Source organism: Carettochelys insculpta, chromosome 20 (genome assembly GCF_033958435.1).
Source record: "Carettochelys insculpta isolate YL-2023 chromosome 20, ASM3395843v1, whole genome shotgun sequence".
Classification (NCBI taxonomy): domain Eukaryota; kingdom Metazoa; phylum Chordata; order Testudines; family Carettochelyidae; genus Carettochelys; species Carettochelys insculpta.
The window spans coordinates 15,260,289-15,273,138 of NC_134156.1; the positions used below are offsets into that span (position 1 = coordinate 15,260,289).

Below are 12,850 nucleotides of genomic sequence, written 5' to 3' on the forward strand. Positions count from 1 at the left end.
TCTGTTTCAAGCGGAGTGCCGCAAGGCTCGGTTCTGGGGCTGGTGTTATTCAACATCTTTATTAATGACCTGGATGAGGGACTGGATTGCACCCTCAGCAAGTTTGCAGATGACACAAAACTAGGGGGAGAGGTAGATTCGTTGAAGGACGGAGAGAGAATCCAGAGGGACCTGGATAAATTGGAGGACTGGGCCAAAAGAAGTCTGATGCGGATCAATAAGGAGAAGTGTAGAGTCGTGCACCTGGGGCGGAAGAATCCCAAGCGTTGTTACAGGCTGGGGACCGACTGGCTCAGCAGCAGTACGATGGAAAGGGACCTAGGGGTTACGGTGGATGAAAGGCTGGATATGAGTAAACAGTGTGCCCTTGTAGCCAAGAACGCTAACGGCATACTAGGGTGCATTAGGAGGAGCATTTTGAGCAGATCTAGAGAAGTAATTATTCCTCTTTATTCGGCACTGGTGAGGCCACATCTGGAATATTGTGTCCAGTTTTGGGCCCCCCAGTATAATAAAGGATGTGGATTTGCTGGAGCAGGTTCAGTGAAGGGCAACAAAAATGATTAAGGGTCTGGAGCACAAGACCTATGAGGATAGGCTGAGGGATTTGGGCTTGTTTAGTTTACAGAAGAGAAGACTTAGAGGTGATTTAATAGCAGCCTTCAACTTCCTGAAGGGGAGCTCTAAAAAGGAGGGTGAGAAACTGTTCTCAGTGGTGTCAAATGGCAGAACAAGGAGTAATGGTCAGAAGTTGAAGAGGGAGAGGTGTAGGTTAGATATTAGGAAAAACTACTTCACCAGGCGGGTGGTGAAGCATTGGAATGCGTTGCCTAGAGAGGTGGTGGATTCTCCATCCCTTGAGGTTTTTAAGTCCTGGCTGGACAAGGTCCTGGCTGGGATGACTTAGTGGAGGTTGATCCTGCTTGAAGCCGGGGGCTGGACTAGATGACCTCCTGAGGTCACTTCCAGCCCTGTGATTCTGTGATTCTGTGAATGATGAAAAGAGCAAACTGTGTCAGGGTACACATGGCTGCTGCCTTTCTGAGATGGAGCCCTTGAGGCCTGGTTCAGATGCTCAAACAGATATACCACTCTTAGTACTCCAGACAGGCCTACAGCGTGAAGAAGTGAAGACTAGACCTTGTGGTATGGCAGTCCTGATGGACTCTGGCTGGGTAAGGGCAGCAGTTGTGAATCTAGGCTACGGTAGATTTAGCTTTTTTTGTTATCAGGGCTGAATGGCTGAATCTAATTCCCTCTGCTTCTGTGTTGCTTAGCCAGGTCCCCTCTGCCAAAAGGGCCTTCACCATAAAAGGTGCCTTCCAAAAAGCTATTGATTTAGCGGAAGAAGTTTTAGCGAAGAACAAATATTAAAACTCAGGAAACTGGAGGGTGACTGACTTAAGTTAGATAGGGTTCTATAGCATGCAGCTAGCTCTAAATTAGAAGCAGCTAAAGAGGGACATTAATGATCAGCCAAGCATAATTTTAAGATCCCAAACCTCTAGTTGCTTGCTTATAGGGACCACTATTGGTGGAGACAGAGCCTTTGATGCTGTGGGATTATGCATTTGAGTAAATTTGCATGCATCATTCTTTGCAGGATGAACACTAAGGAAGGAGAGAAATTGTTTAGTATGTTTCAAGGGGTTGTTACTAGGAGTGACATGCTACATTTTAAATTTCACCCCCTTGCAAAGTCTTCATGCCATTGGCTCGATTGGGGAATGGTCTCCTGAGGAAAGGAGCAAAAGCCACATCACCAGGATATGTAACAGCAGACTAGATTATGCACGAGTATAGGATTACTATGTAAAAAAGAGGACACCACTGTGAGGGAGCATATCAGTATCTAATAACTCTCATTGTATTAATATGTTATGGATACTCCTGGGGTCAGTTAGTTTTGTCTCAAGACAGAGTGAAGTGGAGGAGACTTGTAGATGACCTGTGGTCCACCCGGAGTACAAGGGTCTAAGTCAAGTAAGTCAGTACAGTGTGACTTGGTAGATGCTGAGATACATACACTCATGCTCAGGTTCAAAAATGGCAACTGTACACTAGTACAGCGGCTCTCAGCCTGTCTGGACTACTGAACCCTTTCAGGAACCCACCTCCCAGGGCTGAAGCATGTAACTGAGATTCATGGGGCCTTTTGTGTCATAGGGCCCTGGGCAATTACCCTCCACTTGCAATCACCCTCTTCCCCGACCCATCCCATGATTCCCTAATGGTGCCAAGACTAGGTGCCCCAGAGGGAGTGGACTGAACAGGTATTGATCAAGCAATCTCTCTCCTACCATCCATCTCCAGCTGTTGACAAACAGAGGCTAGGGACACCATTCCTTACCCATCCTGGCTAATAGCCATTAATAGACCGAACTTCCATGAATTTATTTAGTTCTTTTTTAAACCCTATTATAGTCCTAGCCTTCACAGCCTCCTCTGGCAAGGAGTTCCACAGGTTGACTGTGAGATGTGTGAAGAATTTCCTTTTGTTTGTTTTAAATCTGCTGCCCATTAATTTCACTTGTTGTCTTCTAGTTTTGATATTATGAAAACAACATTATATTATGAGTGGCAACAGCCATGGCTGGAACTCAAGCCCTTTAAATTGCTTCTGGAAACTTGTGTGGTACTGAAGTACTGACTGGCAGAGTCTCCCACCCCCACCCCCAAATGCCACTCCTTCCACCTGAGGCCCTGGTCCTTCATAGGCCCCAAACCTGACTCCCCTCGCCCCATACCTTGTCCAGAGGCTGGTGAAGTCTGTCACCTGCCCTGCCCAGGGGGACATACACCCCAGTTGAGAACCACTGCATTAGTAGCTGTGCTATAGCAAATGAGGCTATGTTAGCAGAGGAACATACTGAAAGCCCTTCTGTCTCAGGCAAAGCTCAGAGAGGGCAGTTTTAGGGTCTACATGACTGATCAGTATTTTCTTTTTTCAGCTAACTTCTGTGCTACTCACCCCATAATACATTGTGACCCCCAGTACAAAGGGGGAATTTTTTGTTCAAGTTGTCTGGGAAAAATTCACATGACCCTCATGTAATTTCTGCAAGATCAATATTTATCGGTGACGAATAGAGCTCTAAGATGATTTATGAGTAAAGCTCTGGAATTTAAAAAAACTAAATGATACTGAAGTATTTTAGTAGTCATCTCTGATTAAAACAAGTAGTTGCCATACACATAGATACAAAGGCTTTTTGTTCCCTGGTAATATGAGATAAGTGTATTTTACTTCAGACCTAATATTCCAGGTCTTTAAATATAAACCAAATGCAATATCATGGCATATTTCTGTCATGATAAAAGCTGACAGAGACCAAAGTTTAATAGAAACATGCAACATTGTATTCATCACACATCACTGTTTAGTTGCTTGTGGAAAGAAGGGAAAATTCTAGTTTTAGTAGCTATTGTGTAATCAAATTTTTGGATTAATTTGGAAAGTTGTGACTGGAACAATAAACTGTCTGAAGGATTTTGATATGAATATGAGGGCAATAGCCAGTCCATTTTCTGTGGCTGTTAATGTGAGGCCTTGGGAAATTGTGACTTCAGCTGGATTGACAATGCATCCATTCAGCCTTATTAAAAAAAATCGTAAATGTTTACATATTTGATGTTGTAACATACCTCAAAAACACTGACTGTCTCAATGAAAGATATTCGGAGAGATGATAAAGCTGCAATGAGAAGAGAATTATGGGCAGTTTTCCTCCTGTAAGCTGTACATTTGTGTGGCTGCTCAGGAGAGATTTAGATGCCACCCAGCTGACTAGCAGGGTGTGCCTGACTAAGTTAGTTGTTTATACTGGTGGTGCAAATTCACACATCTTGGTGCACATAAACATTATTCCACACATGGATGCAAAATATCTGCACACGTATGGAAAAGATGATCAGGTACATTGAACACTTTCCTTCTTTAGTATGAGCACTGCTGGTTAAGATGGTGAAGAACAACACAGAGAATATTTGGGAAGAATTTCTCATTGGTGAGTGAAAATCACTTCTACAGATAGGTTGCAATTGTTCTTTATGCAAAGACATAACATAAATTCATGTGCCACTTAAGGCTTAGTCAGTTAGGCGATGTCTAGATTGCCTAGCATTGGTGGCAGGAGATATGCAAAATGTGTAAAGCATTTGCATATCTCCTGCCAACAGTTCTTCTGGGAGAGGCTTTCCCGACATTTAGCCCATCCAGATGGGGCCAAATGTCAGGAAAGCTCCCTCTGCCGACACCTCCCTTCTTCCTTGTGAAACGTGGATGACCAGGATGTCCGCAGAGGGCTCCGGGAGCAGCAGACTTTTGTCAGGAGACCTCCAGGCTCCTGACAGAAGCCTGCAATCTAGACATGGCCTTACAGGCCAACCACTCTCTTTGCTGTTACAAGATGATTCCTTGGCCTGTCATCTACTTTAGTTGTTCATGCCACCTTATTCCTAGCTGCATCCGTTCTGTATTACATCTCCTTTGCCCCTGTGACTTCAACAGATGTTCAGGTATCTCAGTCATGAAAGCAGGGTAAGAACTTCCTTAGACCCGACCTAACAATCTGGTCCAATGGAAAGCTTGCCTTTGGCTTCACTGGATGTTGGTTTGGGTCTACAGTGTCTGCAAAAAAAGATATGGGTTTTGTAGTTTAGCTGGTTGGCAGTGTTTCCTGTACTTTTTTCCATCCGTGAGCGGAATAAATTTTGTTATGCTCATCAAGGCGTGTACAGATGTCCACATAGACACACATGCTGCTCAATGTGAGTGACTGTGGATGCTCTGCTAATCAGCTGAATCTCTGCAAGCACTCAGCTTTCAGAGAACACTGCTGGTAGGATAACAATCCAGGCTGTCACCACAGAGTGGAATGAATGCCTCAATGAGGATTCTTAATTAAAAAAAGAATGATACTTGCTGAAACAAAATCATTAGGTGTTAACACTGGCCGTATTTGTGGCATCTGCTTAGATCACCTCTGCCAATGCCACCCACATATAAGCTGCGTCTACACGAGCTGGCTACTTCAAAGTAGCCGTGCCAACTTCGAAATAGCGCCCGCCACGTCTACATGTGGTGCGCGCTATTTTGAAGTTGAAATCGACGTAAGGCGGCGAGATGTCAAAGTCGCTATCCCCAACAGGAGAAGGGAATAGCACCCTACTTCGACGTTGAACGTCGAAGTAGGGCACGTGTAGGCGATCCGTGTCCTGCAACATCGAAATAGTGGGATCTGCCATGGCGGCCATCAGCTGAGGGGTTGAGAGACGCTCTCTCCAGCCCCTGAGCTCTATGGTCGCCATGTGCAGCAGCCCCTTAAAGCTCCCCGCCCCCTGCGTTCCTGTGCAGGAAGCTGAGAGAGCGTGCAGGCAGCAGCACTGCCACACGCTCAGCCTACACGCCCGCAGTCCAACACCCCGCAGTGATGGCAGCCAGCCAGCCCCCCAAGTGCCTCCAGGGCACCCCCCAAGGGAGCCAGGGCTCCCAGGCTGGCAGCCAGCTGAGGAAGAGGCAGCGGGGCCCCTCCTGGATGGAGGCCGAGATCCAGGACCTGCTGGGGCTCTGGGGCGAGGAGGAGGTGCTCCACCTAATGGGGAGCAAGAGGCGGAACACGGATGCATACGCTCGGCTGGCTGAGGGCCTGGCCACCCGGGGTCACCCTGCCCGCACTCCTGACCACGTCAGGAGTAAGGTTAAGGAGCTGCGGCAGGGTTACGCCCGGGCCCGGGATGCAGCCAGCCGATCTGGGGCCGCCCCTGCCACTTGTCCCTTTTACAGGGAGCTCAGGGACATCCCGGGCCCCCGGTACACCTCCTCCCCCCAGCCACTCTTGACACATCAGCCGACGAGCCCCAGCAGGCCCCGGAGACGGAGTCCGCCCTGGAGGCAAGCCCTGCACTCCAGGGGCCCCCCCAGGAGCCCACCCCTGGGATGCTGGAGGAGGAGGAGGGGGAGTCCTCCAGTGATGGGGGGCTCCGCATTGCCCTCCTGTCCCGGAGCTCCAGCAGGGCGTCCGCCCAGTGGCTGTCCCCCGACCGTGGGAGTGGACCATCAGGTATGTACCCCCCCCGGTGCACACCCCTGGGGTTAAGGGGCAGGGACAAGAGACATGACCAGGGCCCTCCACATGCCCAGATGACCATGGCCCCAAGGACAGCAGTGGCATGTCCCTCAGAAGAGTGCATCAGCCCCTGCCCCCCAGCAGGACAGCGCCACGCCCCATCCCTGGGGATGGGGGGAGCGGAACCTAGGGTCCCCCGTGGGTTGGGGGGGACACCCATCAGCAGCAGCAGCATCTCCCGGGGACGGGGATGGAGAACCAGCAGCAGAGGGGTGGGGATACAAGGGCCCCGGGTCAGGGCCCACACTAACGGCTGTCTCCACTCTTCTTCCCCCCTGTGTTCTGCAGCTGCACCATTGGAGGGCCCAGAGAGCACCGGCGAGGTGTCCGTGGTCCCGGAGAGCCCACCGGGGCCATCCCAGCAGGCCAGCCCCTTGGCGGAGCACCGACCAGCCCCAGGACGAGGCCGACGGCGGAGCCATCCGAGGATGGCCATGGACCCCCAGCTGCTCGCGAACCTCCAGCATGAGCTGGAGGTGTCGGAGCGGCGCCTGCGGGTGGAGGAGCAGCGGCTGGAGCTCCAGGAGCGAGCGCTGGCCTGGCGCCAGGAGGCTTGGGGGGCCTTCATGTGCACCTTTGAGCGCATAGTGCAACACCTGACCCCTCTGCCGCACCGCCCACCACTCTGCCCGCCGCGCCACCCGCCGTCCCTCCACCATCAGCCAGCCTGGGGCCTGCCGCCGAGGGGGACCATGGGCCTGGGGACACCGCCTGGCCGTATTTGCCGATTCTCCTGGCCCCCACCCAGCATTGCCCAGGGCTCCGGCCGAGGCGAGGGTCGCGCCCTCCAACACCGGGCGCTGGACATTAGGGTGCGGGGCCAAGGACGTGGTCCCCCCTCCTTTGTACATATCCCCCATTTGTATATAGTTTTTGTTGGACCCCTGTTTAGTACCTGCCCCCCCCATGTAAATAGTTCACCCCTTTTTTTCTGTGTTATTAATAAGAGGTTGCCCTGTTTGGTTTGAAACAACATTGCCATTTATTTCAAAGAAAAGTGGGGCGGGGGTGCTCTTGGGTGCTCTGTGGTGTGGGCGTGGGGGCAGGGAGTGTTGTGGAGGATGTGGGGGTGCAGTGGGTGGCTCGCCCGCAGCTGGCCCTGCCAGCGTTCACCCCGCAGCCTGGTCAAAATGGGCCCGCAGGGCCTCCCGGACCCGGATCCCCTCAGGGTTGACCTGGCGACTGGGGGCAGCGGGTGGCTGGACGTCGGCCCTGCCAGCCTCCACAGCCCAGCCCTGGAAGAATGCCTCTCCCTTGCTCTCCACCAGGTTGTGGAGTGCGCTGCACATGCCCACAACCTGGGGGATGTTGGTGAGCCCTGCATCCAGGCAGGTGAGAGACACCTCCAGCGCCCTTTGAGGCAGTCGAAAGTGCACTCGACCACCTGGCGCGCAGGGTTCAAGTGCGTGTTGAACTGCTCCTGGCTGGCTGTGAGATCGCCCGTGTAAGGGTGCATGACCCAGGGTCGGAGCGGGTACGCTGCATCTGCGATGAGGCAGAGAGGCATGGTGGTGTCCCCCACAGGGATCTCCCGCTGTGGGATGTAGGTCCCCGCCTCCAGCCGACGGCACAGGCCCGAATTTCTGAATACCCGGGCGTCATGGGTGCTGCCAGGCCAGCCAACATAAATGTCCAGGAAGCGGCCCCAGCTGTCCAGCACAGCCTGGAGGACCAAGGAATGGTATCCCTTCCTATTGAGGAAGCGTCCTCTGCTGTGCTCCGAGGCATGGATGGGGATATGAGTCCCATCCAGAGCCCCAAAGCAATTTGGGAAGCCCAGGGTGGCAAACCCTGCGATGGCAGCATCCGGGTCCCCAAGCCGCATGAGCCTGTGGAGGAGCAGGGCATTGATTGTGCAGACGACCTGCAGGGGAAGGACATGAGAAAGCACCAGTGAGGGGTGTGCAGGGTGTGTCTGGCCCTACACCCCCAGGCTCACCCCCCGGGCTCCTGCCAGGGCTCCCCCCCTCCCTGGGTCCTCTTACCTCCATGAGGACAGCCCCGACGGTGGCCTTGCCCATGCCGAACTGCTGCCCTACAGCTCAGTAGCTGTGTGGAGTGGCCAGCTTCCAGACAGCGATGCCAACCCGTTTCTCGACGGTGAGGGCACATCACATGGAGGTGTCCTGGTGCCGTAAGGCAGGGGTGAGCCACTGGCAGAGCTCCAGGAATGTCTGCTGGCTCATCTGGAAGTTCTGGAGCCAGCGCTCGCTGTCCCACTCGCCGAGCACCAGCTGCTCCCACCAGTCCGTGCTCGTGGGGTAGCTGTACAGCCGGCGGCGTGTGCGGTGGGGGGGGGCGGCGCGGAGGGCAGAAAGGTCTGGGGCTGCTTCCTCCTCCCCTGGGGGCAGCTCCTCTTCCACAAATAAAAGATGATCAGCTGCCTCCTGCATGGCACTAAGCAGGGCAAGCACTGCTCCTGCAGGGGCGGGTGTGTGGATCTCTGGATGCTGTTGCTGCTGCTGCTGCTGCTGCTGGGGATCCATACTGCTTCGACGGGGTGTGCGTGCCTGTGGCTCTGCAGACCGCGTGCTGTGCAGGCTGAGTGTGTCTGGGAGGGGCCCTTTAAGGGAGCGGCTAGCTGTTGCCCCGGAAGTGCTAGGCTGCCCTGTGACCCTGTCTGCAGCTGTTCCTGGCACCCTTATTTCTAATTGGGCCGCTGTGGTGTGTAGATGCTCCCCTGCAGCGCCTACTTTGATGTAGTGCTGCCCAACATCGACGTTGAACGTCGATGGCACCAGCCCTGGAGGACGTGTAGACACTATTCATTGAAATAGCTTATTTTGATTTCGCTACATCGAAATAAGCTATTTCGATGTAGCATACCCGTGTAGACGTAGCTATAGAGTAATTGGTCTGACTACGGAAACTTTCTAATACAGGTTGACCCTCTCTTGTCTGTCTCTCTCAAGACCTGACTGGTGTCAAATGAGAGAATTTGCTGAACAATGGGAAGTCAATATATTTTAGCACATTACAAACACTTCCCTGTTTACTGGGCTCTTAGAAGACATGTAGGGGTAAATTACAGCTAAATAACAGCACAGAACATGGAGAGCCAGGACTGGTGGCTGTAAACACACTTTACAGAACCACGGGAAACTTGGCCACACCCATGATCAGCAGTTGTCTGGCTAACCAAAACCACACCAGATTCCAGATGTTGCAGAACAAGAGAGTTATGGATTAGAGAGGTTCAGCCTGCAAAAAGCAACCTGGAAAGTTTTTCCTCATGCCATCAGCTGTAAGCCTTTGGTATCATCCACAACCCTTTCTCTTTTTTGAGCAGCCTGAATAGGCTGAAGTCCCCTTCTGTGCAGTGAGAAACAGTACTGGGGATCTCTTTCTATGATCCACATGAGAAGCCTGCCAAGAACAGGAAAACTCTATGACTTTGTGCCCAAATGGTGTTGGAGGCACTGCATTGTTTTCTTTAGTTTGGGCTCTAGTGGAAAAGTCTTTGGATTTTAAACTTGATTTAATAAAAGAAAAATATTCAGACTGCTGCAGCACAGGCTTCATATGAATAATAACCCTCTCCCCCACCACACACACACATGCTATCTGGAAAATAGTGTGATCACAGCTGCTGGAAGAGGATAGTGAAACAGCAACAGCAGACAAATCAGGTTTGTGTTGCTGCATCAGAAACAGGTTACTTACAGCAGCTTCTATGGGTCATTTCCTGTCTCACGGAGCAGCTGTAGATCATGCTCAGAAGGTTAAAACTGAGAGGGAAACATGTTTGGATGCATTAAATAGATATGGATGCTACTTTGGATGAAAGATGTGGATACCAGAAATTCGAGCATTCCACAAAACTTAACTAATTAAACCTTAGTCTTCCAGCCACTATTTTAAGCAGACAACACACTGATTGGCCTAGCAAAGAGCCAGGCAAGAGTTTGGGTTACAAAATTAGTAGCCCAGATCCATAGCCTAATATGATGCGATTCTCTGTCAGATGGGGAGAGGTATTTTTTAAAATTAGAAGTCAGACTTTCCTACCACCACCAGCCCAATTTAGCCTATAACATGAATGTTGGGAGACCAAACAATTTGTTGCATTTTATTGCACATTGGGATAAACTTTGGTGGTACAAATTAATTTCTTCAAATTAACGCTTAGGAGCTAGCACAGCACCTCACTCTCTGATGCTATTACATCTCCCTTGCCCCCTTCCATGTTGTACTGTAAGCATTGCATTTAGGCTCCTACCAAATGCTCAGTGTGTGACCTGAATTTATAACCTTCTAGGCCAGCATATTACCAACCTATTCACACTTCATGTGTGGTGAGAAAAGGTATAAATTATCCTATGCAGCTTCCTCTACTCACCTACTTATTTTGGCTCAGTGAGTCCTAATGCAGTGTGTAAATTTTTTTAAAGTCTCTTTAAAATTTTTTTAAAAAATTTCATTCTCTAAATATTTATTTAGTGGCTGATTGAATTGTGTATAGTTTGATTTACACTAGTAAACAGTGATTTCATGTTTTGAGACTGATGCTTATGTGTATTGGGAGCAAATGGGAAAGTTGAGGATCACCTAAGAATGTACTGTACTGAAATGCTGAAGACCAAATATAAGTTCCTCCCATAAGCAAGAATAGCACATTGTTAAAGACATCTTTAAAAATAACATGCATTACCAGATTATTTCCATGAGAGGTTGCTTCACAAATCTTAATAGTAGATCAGTTCAAAACCCAGGATAGTATTACATATGTATTGTCTTCCTTTTTTCCCACCAAAATGTAACCCATTTTGAAATGTGCTTGTTTTTGACAAGCTGTATAATTGGTCAAAAATGGGAGTTTTTTTTCAACAATGTTTCCTTTTTTGTTGAAATTTTAAATGTCAACTAAAATGCCAAAATTGCAAATTAACAATTTTTGATTAGCCTACTTCATAACCACACGATACATGAGAGAGCCCTTTAACACACATTTGTGCACTTTTTTGAAGGACAATATTTGTGAATTGTAAACCTGGGTTAATGTGCAAACCTAATGATGAGTAAATAAAAATAATACCCAGTTCTTACAACACTTTGCTTCAGCATATCTCAATGCACTTTCTAGAAGAGGTTAGTCTCATATGCCTCATTTAATAGGTGGTGAAACTGAGGCACAGCTAGGGCATTTGCAAAATTAAGCCTCATGTTGTATCTATGTGGACAGCAGGGCATAGACATGCAGACAGCTGGTTGAAATTGTTCATTCTAAATTTTTTTTTGAAGAAAAGCTGGACTTTTAGAAATATTGATCAATTTTAAAAAGTCCCAAAATTGGAAACTTATTTTTTTTCTTTCTCATCGTTTCTCTCTTGCTCCGGGGAAGGAGAGGGAAGAGAGTAAGTTGTGGAGAGGGAGAAATAAAAGCTTTAAAAATTGTTTGGGAGAAGTTGTGGAAAAATTGGGAAAAAATTACAGAAAATATTGAAAAAAGATCCTTAACTGCATCAAAAGTCTAACAGCACAGCCCACTGCAATCTGGACCAGCTGGAGCGGAATGTCATGACTGCTGATCACTCTTTTCGGGAAGAAAGTGAGGCAAGCCTCAGAGCCTAACTAAAACTGCAGTGTCTGATGCTGCAGACGAAACACTGCCTCCCTCCAGCAATGCAGTATCTCCAATATTTCACTGTGCTGTGGATTTCGTATTGATTCTTACTGTGACACCTCTCTGCCTATTGACTCACATCACTGCAATATCTAGTTGTTCCTTGAAGTTTCCCATTCCCACTGTGAGCCAGTTTGTTTCTGCTTAGCCTACTTAGATAGAACTGATGAGAACCACAGCAGACGGACGATTGGATGGCCACAGCCCAAAGTCCTGGGTTTTTGGGAGTCTGGCTGCATTTTCGCTTGGTGGTAATGCCCAAGAAAAAAGCCCAGCCAAATTCCTCATCATCCTCTCCCGCATTCCCCAAACGATCTCCAACTAAACCAAACCAATCTTATGTGCTCCTTCAAGAAATAGCAACCATAACCACCCCCAAAAGCCCAAGAAAACAAATGGGCCTTGCATGATAATGAACACATTACCAAAGCACAGATCATGCTTATGACAGATCTGCCCAAAACTTAAATCGCATCCACATGGAGAAGGGGTCTTCATTGATTAGTGTGGACTCAAGGACTTCATCTGCCAGCACGTTACTGGGAGACTGCCAAGAAACAAAAATCATGCCTGTTGCATGGAGGGATGGTAGTTCTGCATCAGCAGTCTCATTGTCTGTTAGAAGCCTCATTATAGGATAACCCGGCATGCCCTGTCTGATCAGTAAATTGGCAGGCAGCACCAGCATGGAATTTTTGAGCCTGAAATGCAGAGGCTGAAGGAAAACGGACATACCCAGGCACAGAAAGGAATGCATGTGCAATGAACCTGGACACGGTAGCACCTGGAAAGGGCACCAAAATAGACCCAAACAGCAAGGAAAGGCTCCAGGAAGCTGGGTACCAGACCACAGTAGACCAGGAAGGAGGATCAAAGCATTAGGAAAGAGCTTCAGGTACAGTAAAACAAACAAGGGCACTGCTGGGCACAGACTGCACATTGCACTGTGCAGACTCTAACGTCAGCGGGGGAGGAGGGTTGGAAATAGAAGCTGCATGGACACCGTGGGTTCCTTTTATCTGAGAAGTCACATCAGCATTCGGTTTCCTTTTCCTGACGTTTTCCTGATGTTTTGCCAGCGATTGGAAGAAAACCAGAA

General features: G+C 49.3%; 1 protein-coding gene across 1 annotated transcript in view; it reads left to right on the forward strand.

Moving 5' to 3' along the window:
* The first annotated feature begins 3,408 nt into the window (after nucleotides 1–3,408).
* LOC142023748 (uncharacterized) overlaps nucleotides 3,409–12,850 on the forward strand; it is a 133,328-nt gene continuing 123,886 nt past the window's right edge. Inside the window, exons 1-2 of the mRNA XM_075015022.1 lie at nucleotides 3,409–4,007; nucleotides 6,417–7,036. Coding sequence (XP_074871123.1) covers nucleotides 3,962–4,007; nucleotides 6,417–7,036 — 666 coding nt within the window. The 5' untranslated portion in view covers nucleotides 3,409–3,961. The remainder of the gene's footprint in view (nucleotides 4,008–6,416; nucleotides 7,037–12,850) is intronic.